General features: G+C 42.5%; 2 protein-coding genes across 4 annotated transcripts in view; one reads left to right on the forward strand and one right to left on the reverse strand.

Annotated features, from left to right (window-relative positions):
- Nucleotides 1-1,088: 1,088 nt before the first annotated feature.
- On the reverse strand, nt 1,089-3,146 carry LOC108900840 (4-galactosyl-N-acetylglucosaminide 3-alpha-L-fucosyltransferase FUT6). The gene has a single exon (XM_018702091.2). The coding sequence runs from the start codon at nt 2,798-2,800 to the stop codon at nt 1,631-1,633; it is 1,170 nt and encodes a 389-aa protein (XP_018557607.1). The 5' UTR covers nt 2,801-3,146; the 3' UTR covers nt 1,089-1,630.
- Nucleotides 3,147-9,125: 5,979 nt separating this feature from the next.
- cux1b (cut-like homeobox 1b) overlaps nt 9,126-21,592 on the forward strand; it is a 60,317-nt gene continuing 47,850 nt past the window's right edge. For all 3 annotated transcript variants that reach the window (XM_018702133.2, XM_018702132.2, XM_018702131.2), the window contains exon 1: nt 9,126-9,261. In XM_018702133.2, the coding sequence (XP_018557649.1) occupies nt 9,199-9,261 (63 nt within the window). In that variant the 5' untranslated portion in view covers nt 9,126-9,198. The remainder of the gene's footprint in view (nt 9,262-21,592) is intronic.

Consider the following 21,592-nt stretch of genomic DNA (forward strand, 5'->3'; position numbering starts at 1 on the left):
ACAGCTTCTGACGCCTATCAAGTGACTCCTGCAGGTTTTTTTCAGTCTAAGCTATGGCAGGATAGTAAAAACATGAGCAAAATGAGCATAGCTGTGCAAACATAGCAAGACTAAATGAAAGACTGGAGGATGTGGATGTTAGTGCAGCTGTTTTGCTCTCCAACAAGTCGTGCCAGGGCTGTATGAACTGCCCTACAAAGACAAGACAAGTTTTGGGACCTAAAAACACCTTTCAGGTCTTTCATTCAGACCCCTGCGTGGTCAGTGCAACCAGTCAGTGCTATTTTAGGGATGCATGGCCTACTATGAGACAACCATCAACAATGTATGGCATTAAGCTAATAGATCAGATCCAGGGATGCTATTGTTGAAAACAGAGGGGGAAGCAATCAGCAGGCTTCATTTCAGAGAGATCTGTTGAGTGGTTTAGTTTCTACAACTGAAAGAAAGTAAAGATACAAAACTCTAAATCATATCAATCAGTGAATGGATGCTCCCCTACTTTAAACACATCATAATCATGTCAGAATACATTTAAGAGATCGGATGTACAATGTCTAACTTGTTACATTCGAGAAAATGGAATAAACATAAACTAAAAGCACTCATGAACAAAGGACAAAGGGAAGCAGCTTATCTGACAGTGAACAGTGAATGACTCAGGATGAAGAACAAAGGAAACACAATGCACCTGTGTCAGCTGCTTCCAGGGAGTGTGCTCCTGTCCTGCATGTGTCATGTGACACCTCCAGCCCCACCCTCCCCCCAACTTCCAACAGCCATGATTAACATGATGTAGTGCTAACCCCTCAGGTGAGAGAGAGGCAGTAAAACAGGCAGGTATTTCTGCACTTTCTGGGGGCAGTCTCTATATTGCCTCTCTGAATCAAACGCACACAACAGGTCATGAATTCATACTCTCCCTCCTCATTACCTCTCCTCACCCCAAAACTAACAGAATGTACCTACTTTTTGTTGTTGTTGTTTTGGCATGTCATCTATCCATATTCATATTTACTCGATTTTACCAAGTGAACCACTTTTGTAAATATATATATATATATATAATAAGACACTTTGCAAAGACGTCAACTTGCAATTTATCACCTTTATTATTTGTCAGTGAATTGTCTTGTAATAAAATAAACCAAGTGAGGATTTTGACATATTTGACATGTGCAAAGAAACTAACTAATAATCAGTCACCTTGAGCAACTCTTATCTCTGCCAGCTGACTTTCTTATTGTAATGCAAACAACTGAAACCAGTAGCTTAACACATTAAACAACAACAGTATGGACAAAGACAAAGGTAGCCTAGTTTCAGGGCTCTGAGCTGTAAAGACTGTAAAGCCCTCTCAGGTAAAGTAGACAGTAGATGAGATGAGAGTCCATGGCCTATAAATAATTTTCAGAAACTGTGTTAATCTTTACTCTGGGTACTGCTGAAAAAATGTAACAGTACACAAGCAAAATAAGTTTTGAAAAACTCTCAATTTTGAGTCATAATTTAAATAAATTCACAGCCCTGGTTGATGATAATAGATTCATAGATTTCTTTTAAACTTTGAAAGCAGCAGTTTGACTTTTCCTCTCTCACTGTCACAGAGAGAGAAGTTACAATCTTGCCATCAGTTCACTTCAGTCCGGTACCATTTTGTCAGAGTTTTGACCACATCAGTCTTGCCCCTGGTCCTCCTCACCGCCCTGCAGGCCGTGCAGTAGTGCTCAGCCCAGAAGGCGGTCTGGTGCAGACTGTAGCCCTCCCTCCACTCCAGGTGCCGCCTCAGCCGGTCCGGGTTGCGCCTCAGCATCCGCAGGTACCGCGCCAGCCCTCGGACCGTAGGGAAGTCGTCCACGTGGATGAAGGCCTCCGGGGGCAGGAATCTCTCGTAGTTCTTCCTGGGCGGACCCAGGACCACCGGGACGGCGCCGGCCTTTACCGCGTTCCACAACTTCTCTGTGATGTAGTCCGTGTGCTGCGAGTTCTCCAGCGCCAGGTAGAACTGGTAGCGCCCGAGCAGCCGCACCACGCTCCCTCTGCCCTCCGGTAACGGCAGACCCGCGCGCCCGAACACATCCACGTTGATGTACCGGCGGAGCTTGTAGTAAAAGGCCACGCGCGCGTGGGACTCGGACCAGTTGCTGATGACCCAGGCCACGAAACGGGGCCGAATGACATTTGAGCGCGAGGGTTTGTGGAGCGGGTGCGCGTAGCGGTTCTGGAGACTCTTGGCTGTGCCCACGCGGGGGATCAGATACCCGTACGGCAGGAAAATATCTGAATCTGTCCGGTAGCTCAGAGTGAGGTTGAACACACCCTCAAAAAGCCACAGCGCGGGTGTGTGCGTGGGGGACTCGTAGTTCATCCATATCCACTTTTGCGCACCTGGCCGCGGTTCCGTCGGCAGTTCCGCTCTGCCGATGGCAACATCGCGGTGGTGGATGATCACGGCGTCAGCCTGCGGGTACGCGCGCCTGTCGTCGGTGAGCGTGCACTTGTGGATCTGGAAGAGCGCGGAGCAGTTCGGAAGTTTCCGGTACCGTTCGAACGGATGCGCCCAGATCAGGAGCAGCGTCACATGACTGCTTTCCTCAGAGACAGCTGGTTCCGGCGCGGACGGGTCCGGTAGGTAGAACAGAGAGAGTCCCAGGAATAACAAAAACCCGACGGTGGCCACGCACACAGAGCTGGTCCCTTTGTAAACAAGTAAACAACATCTCTTCCGCTGGGACGAACCGGAGCGCCTGATTGCTCTGTGAGCTGTGATTGCTGCTTTCCCATGAGTCACAGCTCCCATCGACGCCCTCCTCTCACTCTGCAGTCCACCCCCCCCCCAAAAAAAAGTTCAAAAACTTTTATCAGAGTAAAGCAATTTCCTCTGTCCTCCAGGAAGTACGGCACCAAGGTGCAGAACAAAAATCAGTCCATCTCAGCCTGCTGGCACACCCAAAAATCATACTTAAAAGTTACTGTGTAAACCAGTGCAGCAGGTCAAGTTATTTAACAACCAAATCCCCAACAATCAGCAAGTTCCTCCCAGAACTGTTGTGTCCCGTCTGTCCTGTTCAGCGGCGGTTTCATTTCACACTTCCTTCTCGGTCAAAATAGAGTAAACGAAAAAAAACAAACAAACACCATTTGCCCCCAGTGCTGTATATGCCCAAGCAGATTCGACGTGGCAGCGTCCTGTTACCGGTGAATGGGGCTTTTGTGAGGCCTGCAGCCTGTCGGTCAGCCTCCCAGGCACTTTTAGGTTGGGTAAACATGCTGGCCAGGGGTGCGGTGTCCTGCTGATGAAATAAGCAAGTGTCATTTTATTAGAGAAAGAACAGGACATATTTTTGATTTGGCATCTTTAAGTATATAAAAAAAAAACAGAAAGAAGGCCAGGGGTCAAATCACGAGCCGTGTGGTTTGGAGAACTGGCAATATTGGAGTCAAACTGATAATATTATATTGGTAAAATAATCCCTCAGATCTCATTGGCTCGCTGATAAAAAAAAAAAAAAACAACAACTTTTTTGGTACTTTTCGAGGTAATAAGGCGTGTAAGAGGCCTCCGTGAATCGTCATATAAAACGCTACACAGGTCGCTCACCACTAGGTGTCTCCATACACAAACACAAAGTTTCCCGTGGAGCGTCCTGGTGCAGGTTTGTGCAGTGAGTAGGGACGTTGGGATTTATCTCCAAACATGCATGTTTAATTTGGCCAATGAATAAACATTTCAGATGAAAATTAGGCATGCAGCAGCCTCGGCTTTGAAAAGGTTTGTCTCTGAATGTTTTATTTATTAGATATGACCCAGCATCGCAACGCCCTCCAACCAGAAATGTTAATGTTAATAAATGACTCACAGTTTTAATTTGGTGATCTAACCTAAACACATACAGGAAGGAAGGTAAGAAAACAAAAAGGCCTGACACATAGTCTGTGTAAAAGGATCAGCTGTCCACATTGTTGTCATTATGTGGATGCATTCTGATCAGAACTCATGAAAAAATGATGAGACGACGGGGGTTGGAAATCCTGCACTCACTGTGTGTTGTGTTATGTTGTGTCTGAGCTCTGGTGGGCAGGAAAAAACACGCCGTGACTGGGACAACATTATTTCTCCCCACAGACACAGGGTATGTCATGAAGTCTGAATGTGAGCGGAAAGAGGAAAAAAAAATGGCAGACAAGGAGGAGTGGGAGGAGATGAAGCAAGAAGCATGTGTGTCTTCTCCACTGGGTCCTCCTCCTTCCTGTTACATCCATTCACTTTTCTTCACAGTGGAGCAAAAAAAAAAAAAAGAAGGGGGATCTCTTTGTGTGTGTACGTGTGCTTGTGTGCGTGCATGTGTGTGTGACTAGTTATCCCCATAAGAGGTTTTGTATTCTTTCTGCATTATTTATCCTCCCTTTCATCTGAACAGTTCTATTTTCGGCCGATCATTTAATGTCCTGCCTGGGGTTATCTTGTGTTGGGGAGAAATGCAGCAAACTCATAAGTTATGGATACACGGTGAGGGGCTAACATTATACACACATGTGTGTATTTCCTCAGAAACAGAAGAGGTGGCCCTGAGGTCAGGAAATGACACATAGGAATGAGTTGTGTTTATCTGCTTTCAGTTTGAGTTTTGTTTATTTGAATCCTTTATTATGCAGCACAGAAGCACGCTAACGTTGCTGGAAATGTGCTATAATTAAAGTCGAACTGATTGGTGATATGGTGACATTTTGTTCAGCTCAAATTACAGCCGTGGTGATACGAAAAGCCTGGCATTTATGTTTGCTTCATCGTTTTCCTCCTCTCGCTCTCACAAGAAAATAACTTTTTAATCATCAAGCTCTTTCATTCGCATTTGCAGACCTTGAACATCAATGGAGGGATTGTTATTGCGTTTTTCTGTGTTCGGCCGTCACTGCAGCAACTGGCCACATTGGTACATGCATGCAACACAGAGAGAAGGACAGGAAACAGACAAAAAAAGGCTTGTCATGCTTTTTTATGTTGACCTTGGAAGCCATCTTCAGTTGTAACACTGCAAAAACACTGCATATTTTGCAGACTTGTGTATCTTTTTCTGTAGTTTTTGTACATTTTCCAGACCTGTTTTTACCACTAGCTTCCTGCTTCTTAAAAGTAACAACACTGTACATCTGTATGTGTTTTGTGGCTGTGTGAATCATACCAGCACAGATAGAAGCATTCAGTTTTTGATGGGACCCCCAGGTCTTCACTCATCTTCCCTATTGATTTTCTCTTGCTTTCCTTTTTGCACTCCCAGGGGGACGGGATGTCTCAATTGGTCCCGGCCGGTAAAAGAGAGCAGTGAGCGATAGAGGAACGAATAGAAAATGAGGGAAAGAGAAACCAGAGAGAGGGAGGAAAAAAAAGGAGAGAGAACGAACCGAGAGACTGTAGAGGAGAAAGAGGAAGGAGGGGCTTGTGAGTTCAACTGATCACAGAGGCCCTGGCTGACCCCTGACCTTGATCATGACCTTAGAGGTTAGCCCAGAGGTCAGAGGTTGTGTGAAAGTGCCACTGCGGCGATTCACTCCACTGCTGGGTGATGATGATCTTATACAGCCTCCCCAGCCTGTCTGACATGATCAGTGTTGCTCTCTGCCTGCAGCTCCCGAGGGCCACACATCCATCTCTAACCCAGCCACACAAGGCCCACTAAAAGCACCTTACAGGCAGAGTCAATGAGCAGGAGGAAAAGGGACACAAACAGAGAAAAGTGGGAAAGCTAAAGGACAGAAAGGCTGTTTTATCTTTTACCCTGTAGCTCTGTCGGGGTATAATATCTAGTTGTGTAACTGACACACAGAATGTGTGTTTATTTCTCTGCATTTAAACTCTGACCAAATATACATGAACTGATAAGGCTACATTTGTGAGCCCCGCTGTCCTCCTCGTGAACGATTTATGCAGAATTTTCTCCTCTTTAATTTTTGCTATATAGTGTAATAAAAAGACAAGTGAGGGGAAAAAAACCCACACAAGTCATTCATACCAGACGTGCACAAGCCTCTGTAGCAGGAACATGATAATTTGTAGGTAGATTGATAGCTCAGACTCTTACTTGTTCCAACTTACACAGTGTACCCCCTACTGCTTCAAAGTAATCCACAGCTGAGTGAAGCTTCAGTCAAATCCTTATGGGGATGCTGTGTGTTGAAATGTGTGTTTGAGAAGAGGCAGTGCAAAAAAAATCACATGATCTGTAATGTCCAAATTTGCTGAATTTCATTGATGAAGCTCTATGTTAAGTATAATTTATGCTCAGGTTAATATCATTAGCTATAGAAATCATAGTCTTGAAAAATTAGTAAGGTTTTTAGACTTATGTACCTAGGATAGATAATTCTAAAACCTAACTTATTAACTTTACAGTATTTGAAGCAAATAATTATTATGCTAGTTAATGTCATATAAAAGTGATCAATGGTGAATAATCTTAAAACATTCCTCAATACAAATACCATGTATTGTGGAGTAAAATACTGTTCAGTACTTTCTTTTTTTGTTTTGCAGGTCATATTAATATCAGTGGCATACAAATACATCCTGTTTCTTTTAGTTATGTGCTTTCTTTGTGTGATAGTAGGAGATAACTATACAAACAAAGCATAATGGACACACTGCAGAGCTACTAAGCCTGTGCGGATTATCTCAGACCTGTATTTCTGGTTTGACTTAATGATAGGTAGCATCACAAGTCAAGCAGGCCGAGCCAAGAAAACACTGATTAACATGGTGGAAAGGGGCAGAAATGAGAGGATTAAACACAGGATTCATTGGTTAAGATGTGGTCTTTCTTTCTAAAAAGTAAATGGATCTTTTCAGCAGAGTATTTGTTACGTATATTAGTGAAAATCAATTGCTCAAAGTCTTTTAAAAGACAACTATGGTGTAGTAATGGTTGATGCCGAAACTAATGTGAATCATGCTGCTATTATGTCTGTGTTCATAATGATCTTTTAAAGCAGCTCTCCCCCATTTGTTTTATACAGTGTGATTGAATGGTAAATGTGATTAAGTTCATTTTAGTAAGAGCATGTGACTGGGTGTGAAGGGAAAACTAAAACCTTTAATTCACTGTATTATGTTTTTAAATGAAGTATAAAATAAGGCAAAGCTATTTAGGCTGAATATCTGCTGAGCACTGAGCACCATTCATACTGTAGAAGGAGGGAGACACAAACAGCTTCAAATCAAATCAAGTAATGACCTGAAAGTTGAGCTTATTCAAAGCACTAAAATGCCCACCTTTGTATCCACACGAATGCAGTGAAAGAGGGGTTATTATCTATGGCAAATTCTTGTGTTATATTTAGTGAATGTAATTAAAGTGCAATGGCTGTAAAGAAATGAAAATGATCGGAGAAAAAGAAAATAAAGCTATGAAATATTTTTGTTAAAGGCTGTGGGGTCTGAGCATTCAAAGACAAAAAGAAAAAAGCCTCCAAAGTGTGACTGAAGGCGTAGATTTTCCACACAGCCAGGCCTCACGACACACTCGACAAGTCAAATTTGGGAAGCCACAAAGTGCTAAAAATGAACACAATGTGTACAACAGATGTGTTACCGTGATAAACCTGGTCGCTCTGGTTCGGTGTGCAGAGCAATTGGAGGCTGAAGCTGAGGCGGGATGTGTTTTAAGGTGCACGAGGTGGGAGGCTGCAGTTTAATGCAGGAATTCAGGGCACTCCATACATACAGTGTAATTAGAAATTCTTTGCATATTCCTCTGAGGCACGTCCTCACACTGAGGGGGTCAGAGGACGTGGTCAGCAGGAGTGACGCCTCAGGAGCAGCCAGGGTTCAGCGTGTTGCTCAAGGTCACTTCAGCAAAAGATATGAATGCACATTGACACTGTAACCACTGGGCTGCCCTGCTGCAGCAGTGACTTGACTGGATTAACAACACAACAATCTGATTTGATTAACTAGTCTGATTAATATCTCTGTAGGAAAAGAATGCCTTAAACGAGAATATCAGGGTTTCTTAATCAGGCTTAATCTAATAACTGTAAACTGAGAAAATCACTAACTCGAAAATACTTTGTGCCAAGTGGAAGTCCACTCCATCTTTTACCAATTCTTTAAATGGCCAGGTTCAGCAGGTCCTCTCCAAACCTGTTTTGTTGCATATGCTGAGTTTGTACACTCAAACCACCCTTTTAATAAAAATAAAACAAAATAGATGGATAAAATAGATGTATCATGAAACTAAAACGATTGTGGTGATTTTTATCATTAATTTGGGTCGAATGTTTTGTTCTAACAATTTGGATAGACATCTTAAGCCTGGATTTTCAACAGTTTCAATTTATTAAATTTTGTTTAGATTTCTACTAAACTTTATTTTTCTGCAATTGTCCCTAACACATGTCCATAGTTGAACAAAACAAAAATCTTTTACTGGGGTCACTCAAAAAAAACAAAACAAAACAAAACAAAACAAAGCAAAGCAAAACAAAAACAACAACAAAAAAACATACAAACAAAAAACCCCCAACAAAACAAGCATACATAACACAGAAATTTAAGTTTTTGTTGTTTGTTGTAACAAACAAGTAAATATGAGCTTGAGCCTATGACAAAATTCCAAGCAGTTGCATGGATTTTTATTTTTATTTTTTTAACTTTTTATTTCTAAATTTGACAGCCATGTTGTATTTGCAGGAGCAACTATTATTGGTGTAATAAATCATTAAATGTTAAATTATCTTTTTGCACAGTCCTACACATCTCAGAGGCAACACTGGTCCTGAATGCTCCCCTAGTGGGATTTTTTTTCTTTTTTCTTTTTAGATATGGCTTCCAAGTAGCCTCCTGGCATTATTTTTGTGTGATCTTTGCTCTCCATAATACATAATGACAAACCACGTCAGAGTATCAAACACTGGCGGTCACGGTTTCGTGTATTTCAACGTAATAAAATTAAGAGTAATTTAATGGCAGTTCGGTTATTTACCTGTAATATCTGAATGTTGATAAAATGCTATTTAAGCAATTATAATGGCGTTATTAAGGCAACACTCCTGTAAGCTGACTCCGTTCCGTACACCAGCTGTTGCCGGGGTGAGCAGTGGGAGTGATCCGGTCCGGGTGTTCCGACCGCCCGGTCCTCTCCACTGAACTCCAACCCCCGCGCTCTCTATCAGCATCTCATTCCTGTCTCAATATGTCTCAAGATGGCGGCCAATGCAGGATCGATGTTTCAATATTGGAAGCGCTTTGACTTACAACAACTACAGGTCAGTTCAACCTCTGTCTAAATCGTCTACCCTTCATTCGCTTCGGCTGCCTTGTCTCTCTCGGCGGCTGTGTTTTGTGTTTTTTTCGGCGCTCGCCTCGTAGGTGTTTCGGAAGAGAATTCAAGACCTCTTCCTCACATTGATGAAAGTGGCTCTCTCGCTGATCAGAAATTGATCCTCTTTGTTCAATTCAACATCGATCGGACACTGCAACTGGGCAAGCCGGGGCGACGCCGCGGGGATGCGCCGAAATAAAAACAAAACGACGGGGGCTTTGGCGGAAAGCTCTCGGTTTGCTATCTTTATTGCGTGTTCTTCAACTTTTACTGGAGCGAGTAGCCGTAGTTAGCCCGACGCTTTAGCCGCTGTAAGGTTGGATAATTTGGGGGAAAAAATAAGTGCGACTCATTATACGGTGGCGCTGTGGTGACACCAACCGTACAGACGGGCAGCACAGACACACAACAGCGCTTTGCTTGTGTTTTTTCTCCTGCTTTTAACTGTCAAATTTAAGTTTACTTCAACACGAATGGAAAACATTAGCAACCTTATCGGCTAACGGGTTTGAAGCAGTTTATATTGAAGTCGTCCCCGTGATTATGGTTGATCAACTCGGCCGTTTTTTTCGGTTGCCCCCCTCCCTCCTCCTCCTCCTCCTTGACGGCAATTATACACAGAGAGGTTTTTACAGACGTTGCCACGTCTGTGGAAGTGGACGGGACGGGACAGTGTTTGTTGACGCGGTGCAATGAAATAAAAATAATAGTAGAAATTTGAGCGATCATGACCTTGTTGGTTATGATGAACTCCCAGAAATGTCCCAGCCTCACGCACGCCGCTAATCTCGGCGTGCACGGAGGAGATCCATGGCACAGTAAAAGGATATGAGGAAAATATTGGGCCTATTCAGCGTGTGAATATAGCCTGTGTATATTAGAGCCTGTTTGACCTATCACAAGACATGTAGACAATGGCACTGTTGTGTTTTCCCGTGGCATTTAACGTGCATTGCTGAATTTCAAATCACAATTTATGAATATTAGCAGCCTAGTCGCCGTCGTCATTAACATAAGATTGCATTATGTAGGCTAGCCCAATTGTTCATACATTATTTTGTAAATCGCACAGGCTTGGGATTTAAACTTTTATTTAGGTCATGATGCCCCTATGACTGGGTAGACAAAAGGACAGTGAACAAGTCTTCCCAGCGGGCTTTGTGTTGCACTTATGCCACATCATCAAGGCTTCACTTCTCCTATTTATTTGATCCTGTTTGGTCCTCCTACTCGTGCCCCCTTGTTCATGCATTATGTAAAAAAATTGAGACTGCTTTCTCTTTTCTTTCCTGCACTATCTATCTCCCACCCACCCCCTTCCTGCCCCCCCCCCTTCTCTCTCCAATCTTTCTCTCCCTCACATCCCCCTCCCCTCCTTTTAATTTTTTTTCCTCTCTCTCTTCTCTGGCCCTTCACCCTGCTTTCACCCATTTCGCCCTGCTTGAACTGGTGTGTGTGTGTGTGTGTGTGTGTGTGCTTTTGTGTGTGTGTGTGTGTGAATTTGTCTGAGATCAGTCTTTTTCGTAGATTGACTGCCAGCGCGGACAGTGAAGGCACTGCCAGCAGCCAGGACATGAAAAATGCATCGCATAAGTTTGTGATAAGGCCCTGGGTAATTATGGCAAAGGCCCCTATCACAAGCGATTAGTCAGGACAGTGAATCTGAGCGTGTGCAAAAAGGCTGGCGGTTGGCAGGCCTGTCTGCAGGATAGGAATCAGTCGGAGCTGGTGTGTGTGCATGTGTGTGTGTGTGAGTGTGCGCGCGCAGAACTGCTCAGAACATTCACTGTCTATTATTGATGACATCTTATTTACTCTCCCTCCCACTGAGAGGCTCCTAGAGGAAAGCCTTCAGAGGAGAACCTTTTTTTCTTATCTGTTTTTTGAGGATAATATGGGGTTAGCATGATATGATTGTGGTCTACACTTGGCCTTGTCAGCCAATTGCTTTCTCATTTGCTTCTTCTTTGTGATCGAATGGACAGTGTTCACCATACACTTACAATCATGGCCTGTTTTGTCTGTGTGAGAGGCACCAGCAAAGGAATGTTTTTTTTTTGGTTGTTTCTTTTGATGATGAAAATCCAACCCAACCTAGATGTCAGTAGCTTTAAGCCATCATAGCGTCTATTCCTCAGGCTCTAACTGCTGATGTTCATTAAAATCCTATTTGATCAGCGTGTCCTATTCCCTGTGTGAGAAACTAGCTAGGTGGTTGTTACAGGACAGAGAGTGCTTTGAAACAGCACAGCGAGCTGTTAACTTGTCTTCTCTGCATGATTTTTTTTCCTCCTTTCTCTCCCCCCCACCCCCCACCACCACTACAAACACAAATGGGTGCAACAGTGATGCTTTTAGCAAGGTCTCGCACACTTGCAAAATGGATCAGTGATTCAGAGATGATGGCAGGGTGACAGTGAATTACAGATGGAGGAGGTTTTAACGTCTGTAATCCCTGTTCGTCCATTACAGAGTTGAGTTTCTTTAGAGGGGATCATCACTCTTCTCTCCTGTTGTTTTTTTTTCCTTTTTTTTCCTTTTTTTTGACCCAGTCAAGCAGTTTGCTGGAACATTGTGTTTCTACTTGAGAGCGCTGAGAAATTGCGCTTCATTACGAGCAAACCTTAATAAGATATGAGCGAATAGCTGAGCCTAAACCTATACTTTATATTTTTTTTTGTGTAGGCTGGGAAAATTAAGAACAGACCTATGTTATACACAATTCCCAATTTAGGCCTAATAGCCTACATCTCACCTCATAACATTTCCTGGAACAAAGCACCCTAGAGCCATTTTGAAAAATAGTTCACTACGTTAGCGGACAGCTAAATAGTGACTTAGATGAAAACTGATCTAGAGCTCGTTCTTATTCACCACCTCCTAATGGGTAAATTTAGGAAAAGGGTTTTGTAAGCTGATCCCAGAGCTGTGGTCAGTGGCAACCTGAGTGGTTTAAATCTCTCAGCGACTGGCCCGCTGTTGTCTGCAGGAGTTTTAGTGTTAATTTATGAGCTGGTTGTCTGAACTCACTGGTGGGATATTTTTACCCCTCTGTTGCTGCACAGGCTGGGGGAGCATAGAGGAAGGGGCATCACGTCATGCTTTTACTGTAGCCAACCGGTTCTCTGCCCAGTGACAAAACCTGGCATTGGGACTGAGGTTTCACTGTGTGTTGGTGGGTGGTGAGCGACTAAGCGTGAGTCAGAGAGAAGGATGAGTGCATGTCAGGTCTTTGGTCTGCCCTCGGTCTTCCTTGGTCGGGGTTCTGTCATCCTACTTTCTAAGAGGTTATAGTGTATCCTTACGAAGGATATGGTCCGTACGACTGCTAGGAATGTGCAGCTTTTAGAAAACTGAGAAAAAAAAAACTTCTGTTCATGTACCTTATCAGTGGCTAATTCTCAGCAGAGGCCCACACTCCCCAACTCCTCAGCAATTTAGTGTACGTCACTCTCAAGCTCAGTTTCTTCACCCTCTCTCTGCTTTGTGTCTGAGTGTCTACACCAGACTCAGTTTATCTGATTTAAGACAAAAAGTAAATATATTACACTCTGCGAGAGCCATAATCCGAATACTCAATTAAACAATTTTTTACATTAGTGCGGGTAAAAGAAATTTTGTCCAATGTCATCTGATGTTTGAACAAAAGATAAAAAGCACTTAGCAGAAGTCTAAAAATAGAGGTATCCAAACAGATGGAGTCAGCAGCTCTTAATTCAGGCTTTATGCTAAAGTGTGTGACAGACATGTTTCCTCTTAAAACTTGAAGTTGTGGAAGTCTCTGCGTATGATAAAATATCACATTTTTGTTTCCACAATTTATAAATTTAGATTAAGTAGTGTTGAAACATCTTTGTTTTGCACTTGCTTTTCACTTGAACTGCAGGGTCTTAAAATGGTCCAGGTGATAACATGAGATACAAATAAACATAAAGTGATATTGGGGAAAAAGAAAAAAAAAATTAAACATAAAAATATTTTTTGTGTTTTATTTCTCCCATAAATTGAAAATATTTTGTTGTAGTATATGCAGAGATTATAAACTGAGATATGCTTGAAAAATCTGGGTCAAATGACACCACAAAGACAGTAGAGTGACTTTTTGTTTCAGTTACTGACTGTATTCTGCCACTTAAAAAGTATGATCACAACAGAGATGTCATGAGCAGTTAAAAATTAAATAAAAGTATTCCTCCACAGGCCAATTGTGTACATCAGTGTAATGGAGGGGCCTGCAGCCAATGTGAAATATTCTGCATCTGACTTTTCTGAAAGCATATTTATTGCTTTCACCTAACTTAATAAGTTTTTAGTTTGTAACATTCCTGCTGCTCTGAAACATACTGAGACAGAGAGGTAACGTTTTCAGGGTGGAGAAAATGGAGGCTGTGTAAACATGTGATGTAAAGAGGATGTTTGTTATGGTTGTCTCACTATTACTGCTTGGTATGCTATTAAAATCAATATTTTCAACACTTTGAATTTGATCATTAAAACATTTTTTTTACCATCTATTCCTCCTATTTTTTTCGTGCAGAATGTAGAGCTATGGGCTCTGATCCCCCACAAAATATTGTGTTTTTGTACCTTGAACCATTCAAACTACACACATTTATAGAAAAAGAAATCATAAAAATTAAAGTGTTTTAAGTGGTGTGACAGCCAATATTTTTCATGTCTTTTATGTCTTGGCTTGCTCAGTGAATACTTTTATTATTATAAAAATTATTATTATTATAATTCAGTTAATTTGTGCCAACTGTGCTGTTCAGACTCTCTACAGGCTGCAGTGTGTACTGTACTTTTTTTTTTTTTTTTGGTAAAACTGGTAATCAATACTTTGCACCCTAGTCTTACAAAAATACCACAAAGCAGCTCTTGTTATGGTTATATTCATAAAAACCTTTATTGTACATCAAAACGATGATAGAAATTTATACTTTATATGGCTCATAATCACCACAAAATCTTGATATAGTGTCTTCCTGTTTCCTTCCACACAGCACTAGATCACTTAAATGTAACTACACAAACAGAACTTGCACCCTACAACCAGCAACAAGAGCACAGGGGGCAGTTTCCAGAGACCTATTTTCAAGTGGCAGGCATTATTTACAGACCCACTTGGAGTCTCTCTCACCTACAGCATCATAGAGTTTCAGCGTATCTCATGACAGAAGCATCCATTATTCTGCTGCTCTGTATTCCAGCAGAGAGAGCACAGGCTTCAGTGACTGGACACTTCTCTTTAGGCTCACTATGGAATATACTGGGGCTGTTTCCACTTGTAAGTTTGAGGACGCTGCCCACTTTATTTGAAAATCCGGCGCACACTTGAAACGGTGCCTCTGAGGCCGATGTAATGTTGTATAGTCTGTTGCTCATCTTGTAATATTAAGCCTAAGGTTTTCAGTAAACAAAAATCTTGCATTCCCAAGGGGAAAAAATGTCTGCTCCTGTCTATAAGCGACTGGTGTAAAGTAAGTGTTCACACAGTGAGGTGCAGGCCGGCCTCATGTGCAGCAAAACAGTCAAGTCGCACACTCTTTTCTAGTGCTTTTGTTCTTATCTTTTTACTTGTTCACTGTATGTTTTTAGCCATGTCACCTTTTAAGGTGATGTTTATTTAAAAGCACCAACTTACCATTAAAATACGTATATACGTATGTGATACATATTCTTTAAATAATTAAAGTAAATCTCAAACATGACATCTCTTTAGGGCTGCAGCTCATGATTATTTGAATTTTTGATAACTCTAGTTGTTAGTTTTCTGATTAATTGAATTGTTTGATTGTTTAATTTCCTGAAGCCCATTGCTGCTTTGTCCAAACAACAGTAAAAAAAAAAAAATATGCTATTCAGTTTATAGTGATATAAAAGGCAGAAAATCTTCACAATTGAGAAGCTGGAACCAGTGAGTGTTTTGCAGTTTTACTGGTAAGAATTACTTAAACGGTTAAGTAATTGTCAAAATAGTTGCTGATAAATCGCCTGTCATTCGAGTCATTTATTTTATTTTTCAGTAATACATCATTCTTCACTGTATTTTCCATTATCTGGAGTCATTTTACACTTGCGCTACATGAGGATTAGAGTTAGAAGTGAGGAAACCTAAGAAACGTGTGGTGAAAATAACTTTTGAATAATGACAACTTTGGTGAAAAACGGACTTAAAGCAGCCGAGGAAACCTGAGCTGGCAGAAACCATTTGATTGGTTGTTAAGGTGCAGATTTCTGATGATCCAAGAAGCCGGGCCTGGATATGAGACTTAACAGTATTTTGAAGAGTTAAACAAGACGTTAACATGGAAATATAAACAGAGGCAATGGACCAGAAAACGAAACGGAGTCCCGTTTCCACAAGGTACCACAATGTGATAATTTAGACCAACTGCAGACGGTCGCACACTGGGGGCCAGTGTTTGAAACTTTTTTGACAAGTTTGGCTGAGTGCTCTGCTGAGTTTGAAGCTAATGCAGTGCCTCATTTTGTTCCACAAACGTGTCCCTCTGCAGAAGCCTGACGAAATTTGTTTCTGCCAGCGAATGCTCTGTGGCCTGCAGTGTCTGGTGTGGCCAAGCTATTGGTGAACCACTTGCCCTACCTAATTTTAGTGTTGTTTATCTCACTGTTATCAAGGAGTCTGGGCTAAATAAGGCCTGAGGATCCTTATGTGTGGGCCTTATCCCATGTCAACCCATGACTCCAGTATCAGTGTCCGGTTAGATCATTGACCATAGGTATTGAATTCTAATAGGCCTATTGGTGTGTCCTAATGGTCCAAGTATTGAATTATGATATTGGCAAGGGCTGATGGCCTCAGGATTGAATTATGATATTGGTGTGCTGCAAGCTAATGGTTCTTGGTATTAAATTACGATATTGGTGCACTTTGATGCTGTAGGGATTGAATTATGATATGCCTTGCTATCTGCTAATAGCTCACTCTGTGTAATTTTCAATGTCAATCATGGCTTCAGTTGCTAGATCCATAGCCGGCCTTTAGGCTCAACACATCACTCACATCAGATGGGAACAGCCTTCAACCTTTAGCCTTAGTTCTCACTTCAGTTTCTGTTACTCTCTCCCTTTTTTCTCTTGCTTTTGTCTTGCACTCACTTCATCCAGGAGTTTGAGATTTGCTACTGCATGTATTTTATTATCGTAAAAATTAGGGTTTCATTAAAATAAAGCAAGGACGAGCAGTTCATTGTTTATATCTTCACATCACCTTGAAAACCACCTCAGTCAACTTTAGAAATAAGGGAGTAGGACAAACTTTCACATTATTACTCATTAAATATTGTGATTAAAGTCTCTTGAATTTGCCCTTTTGACACATGGTAATAATGTAGTCAGCTGTTATTTTTTCCTCCAGTGTACATTTATCCTCACAGCCTATAAGAGTAGGAAGCGTTGGATGTTTTAATGACAAGCCAACACCAGTTTACAGATTAGGTAAATAATTTTATTGATTGTCTGGCCTTTGTTCAGTGGCCAGTGAGTAACTCTGTGGATTTGGCATTTTCATATACCACCTTGTGTTCATAAGGACCCTAATGTTTTAGCCGTGGAATTGTAATGGCTCTGAATCTGAGCTAACTTCATTTCTGTAAGTGTCCACACCTTTGCAGTGTTTATGTTGAGCTCATTCCCATTTTGGTAGTTTAAAAGCAACCAGAGCTGTGATGGTCCTGCTGCCAGCTCACAGAGTAAATGGACGGCCTGCTTCTGTGTCAGCCCTCTAAAAATAACACAGACTGCTGGCTGGGCTCAGCAGAAAACTACCACCGATTATGATGATTCAACTACCCTGTATTCACAGGTGCGTGTATGTGTGTGTTGGATGGGGGTGGGTCATGCTTAACAAATTGTTCTCTGCGATTTAGTTTTATGTCGTAGGTTGGTGAAACTTTGCTCAGTCAGACAAACTTGGAAACTGTTGATGTGTATTTTAAGTTTTTGAGGTATAATTATTTAATGGAGGAAAGGCTGTCTCATTTTAGTTTAGTGAACCAAAGTCATTGTAGTGCTTGCCATGCTAATTTAAACTGTACTGGGAATCAGATTAAACAGTTTAAACTACCAGCACCCTGCTATTATTACTGCACAGGCTTTGCTTAATGTAAAATGAAAATGCGTAGGGGCAGATCCATGGCTTTGTCCACTGAAACATGGGAAACTATACAAATGACGCAGTCCTGTATCTGTTAAATTCATTGAACATCCTCAGACGGCACCTTAACCCCTCCCTGACCTTTGACCCAAGCAGCTGTCAGACTGGAGCCAGGGTTCAGAGGTGGTCTGACCCAGCAGACCTCAGTATGACCTGGGCTGTCTGACTGGCCTAACCTTTTAGAGCTAACAGATGATGACTTCACCATCTGTCTTGCCTTTAACAGGTCTGCCCTCCTTGAACTTGAACTTGTTTGGATGTGGAAAGAAGAAGAAAAAATCAAGGGAGAAAACTGTCTCACAACTAGCTCAGGATGTCTCCCTGTGCTGATGTATTTGTTTTATTTTTAAAGGATGACCAAATGTGAAGTCCGACGTTTCAAACTTTAGACTTTGTTTACTTATTTGTGAGCTCCTGCTTTATTTAGAGGAGTCTCTGTTTGTCCCAGTTTAAAAGTGTAAAACTGGCTGTACATTGCTACGTTCTGTGGCTTGCTGTCTCATTTTTAAAAGTGAGAGTTGTCCTCTTGAGGAAGGGGGAAGGGACTATGTGTTTAGTAGACACAGGCTCATCCGCTGACTGCTGTCTGACCCTGAGTTCAGCGGTATGGTTATTAATAGGCCCAGAGGCCTCAACTTCCAGGAGGCCCTCTGATCAGCTCCAGATGTGGAATGAGAGAGAGGACAATTCTACGTCGGCCTGTCCATGTTTCACATGAAGCAGAAAGTAGGGAGATAGGCATTTGGAGAGACTGATAAAGAGTGAGGGAGGGAGGGAGGGAGGAAGGGAGGGACAGGAGACCTTTCCACAGCAGGAGTGTGTTTTGTGAGTCTTTGTTTTCATGTGTGTGTGTTTTTTCATTTATTACACTCTCTGCCCTCAGACCAAAAGACCATAAAAACGTATGGCATCACCATGGTGACCATAATAACTACCTATAAAACAGCGTGTAAACTGTGAAATAAGACAAACAGACCAGAACAGCCCTGACTGGCTGGCTGGCTGACTGAATGGCTGCCTTCCGCCATAAAACTATTTGAGAGCCAGACTGAAGGAATGCCTTGGAGGCTGCTGTGGCTGTCACGACACATGAAAGGATTAGGCTCTGTGTTTTATCTCCTCTTTATCTGATGGTAATGGATAAGCTGAGTGTAGCCTATCATCTGACGCTTGGGCCGGGGGTTTGATGTTTTAGTAGGGTGACGGTTTGTTGAGTTGACCGCTTTGGTCTATTGATTGCTGTTTGATGGTTTTGATATGTAGGCTGTGTGGAACAGGTCAAGTCTTTTATGCAGTGAAGGCTCCAAATAGCTTTTAGCTGTCCTTCACTCCCCCCATTACTCTAGTGGTTCGTTTGATGTTTGGATCAATCAATAGAAAGAGCCTGAGCTCTTACACATGCTCCATCCTACTTCCCACCGAGCTCAATTCCTCTTCCTTCATTGTACAGGCTTTATATCACATTCTCTCAACACAGAATAAATGATATAATTACAACCCATTACTTAGCCTAACGCAAGCTAATTATTCTGTCATTACTGTAAGGATTAGCTATGCTCATTCTGTCTTTCTCACTGCGTTTCTTTGCCATTTCCTCTCAAAACTCGTGCAAGCAGAGCAGAAAACTCTTACTCATAAAGGCTGAGTAAGACTTAGCCCCAGGACATGCTCTGTTGACGTTGATTGTATAGACCATGGGTGTCAAACTCAGTCAGAAGGCCAGGCCACGCTAGAAAATAGTGACAGCATGGGGCTGGACACATTTAAAGAGTCTAGATATATCTAACCTAATGGGGCATTTTGAGATGTGCCTTTAATTTATGCACAGAAGTCAGTGTGCTGCTTTTACTGGCTGTGGCACAACTCATGCTGATGTGTCATCATCAGGCGTCTAGAATATTTACTGGATACAACAGATAGACAGGGCTAAATTAAAACGTGGAAAAAGGGCATCATGCAGAGCCGGGATTTAATGTACCAGAGGCACATGAGAGTGACACACACACACACCTTTTTCAGAGTCCTGTAACTGTGCCAAGAGCATGTCCTTAACTCTAAGTCTAAGTGAATTACAACAAATCAAATAGGTCAACGAATTGAGAACAGATCAAATCTCAACTTAATTAGAGCAACTTTGAACACTGCTTCATTGTCAAGGGGTCATAGACTTTCTGGGCTAAATATATAAGTGTAGGATGATGAGTGGATGTCTACAACATTACAAGCCTGCACCTGTGACCCCGTCATTATCCACCTATGGCTTCTTGTATGTGCATTTGATGGCATATAAACTAATAGTAGCGATGTCAATTGCTTGCCAGAGTCCTTGGACCACAGCCTTGTATATGTGTTACCGGGACTGGAGAGCCCCACTCTTCTTCCAGACTTGATTAATCCCTATCGCCCCTCTCCATGATCGCAGTTCCCATTTTTTAGTCCGTATCTGTGCACTCATCCCCTCCCCAATCTCCTCTCACTGGCACAGAATAGCTTCCTGGCAGAATGGAGGCATTAATTCAGGGATGAGAGGTGTGATACTCTGTCCCCGTCTCTCTCTCTCTCTCTGTCTCTCTGGGTCTCTCTCTCCCTCTCTCTCTATCTGTGCTCTGTTTGTAATGCGTGGCCTTTATCGTAGCTGAAACAGCTCACTACCCTCTGATCCTATCTCAGATCTCAATATCCTAGCCGTTCCACCCTGTAAACGCAGGGATGAAAAATCTTGCCCTTTCACCAATGCATTACACCCTAGCATATCGCCATACCCCCTCTCCTCCCATCGCACACTCCACACCACTCACCCTTTGTGACACAGGCCTCTAGCTAAATTCAAACTCTGCAAAATGAGACCAAGTGAGCTGCACTTCCTCCATGCCAGAAACCATCTTAGTCTCATTATATTTGTATTTAGGCTCAGGCCTGGCCTCTGAAACCCTTTGTCAGACAATAGGTCGGGCAAAAATAATGACTAGCTCTCAGTAAGCTTCAGGAGAGTTAAGGCTTGGATGTTGGGGAGATAAAACAACAACCAGTCTCTCAGCAGAGAAACATGGATCAATACGAACGAGGCTGCGGTGTAAAAAGGCTGTTTTTGATCCAGGCTTGCGTCAGCGTCAGTGAGGTGAGTCCTGACAGCTCCTGTGCTGTTGGTAGATATGGATCTGTGTTCAAAAAAAGGAGCAAAACGCTCAGGGACCACAAGCATCTTGTTAGACTGTGGAGAGTGGTAGGCTGACCCCCCGCCCCCCAGCCGCTCTGCACACAAACACAAGACGTACACACAGTTGCACAAACACACGGCAAAAAAAAAAAAAAAAGTGTACAGACCTCAGTTGTCACAGTGAAACTATTGTGTTAGCTTGTGGTAAAGAAAAGTTTGTGGCTTTGACTCCAGTGGGTGAGAGGAAAAGCAAAAACTGAGATTCAGGAAGATATGACTTGCGTCTTCAAACCCCGCGTCTGTGTGGTTTGTGAAAACGCCGTCTGTTTGGCACATTTTAGGCTGTGCACCCTGCTATGTCAAAGGTAGGAAGGCAGACAAGCAGGCAGGATTGTAGTCTCTTATCTGTGCTGCTGTTGTGCTGTGTTTTGAGGGGGCGTGCCTGTGATCTGTGATCATGTACCGTGTCGTTGTAGCAAGCGTAGCTGTTGCTCCTGACTGAGCCGCCACCCCACGACTCCACCCCCACACAGTAGGTTTGGCATACAGAACAGTCAGCCGCATGGGGTGGGGTGTTGGGGGGGGCTAGGCTGTAAGGGAATATGGAGGGGGAGTTTGAAAGATAGGACTCGTAGATTTCAGATAAGACATCTTTCCAGACGCCTTTACTGTTTACTATCATAACCACATAACAGCCCCAGACATGTCAGAGATAAAAGGAAAGATTACTGACTGCAGTGGCAGGACAAAAAACTTCATCTCTTAAACATCTGTGTCATGTTTCCAAGTACAGAGCCTGCAGAAGGCTTCTCACTTTGTAATGAACACAGAACAGTTTGGTTTTAAAATATTACCCTCTTCTGTAGTGTGACTAATATGGTGTTAGTATTATAGAGTAGAACTGAATGTATTTTTGTATGTCTCTTTTTATGCCTGGCT

The sequence above is a fragment of the Lates calcarifer genome, linkage group LG21 (assembly GCF_001640805.2).
Source record: "Lates calcarifer isolate ASB-BC8 linkage group LG21, TLL_Latcal_v3, whole genome shotgun sequence".
NCBI classification, from domain to species: domain Eukaryota; kingdom Metazoa; phylum Chordata; class Actinopteri; family Centropomidae; genus Lates; species Lates calcarifer.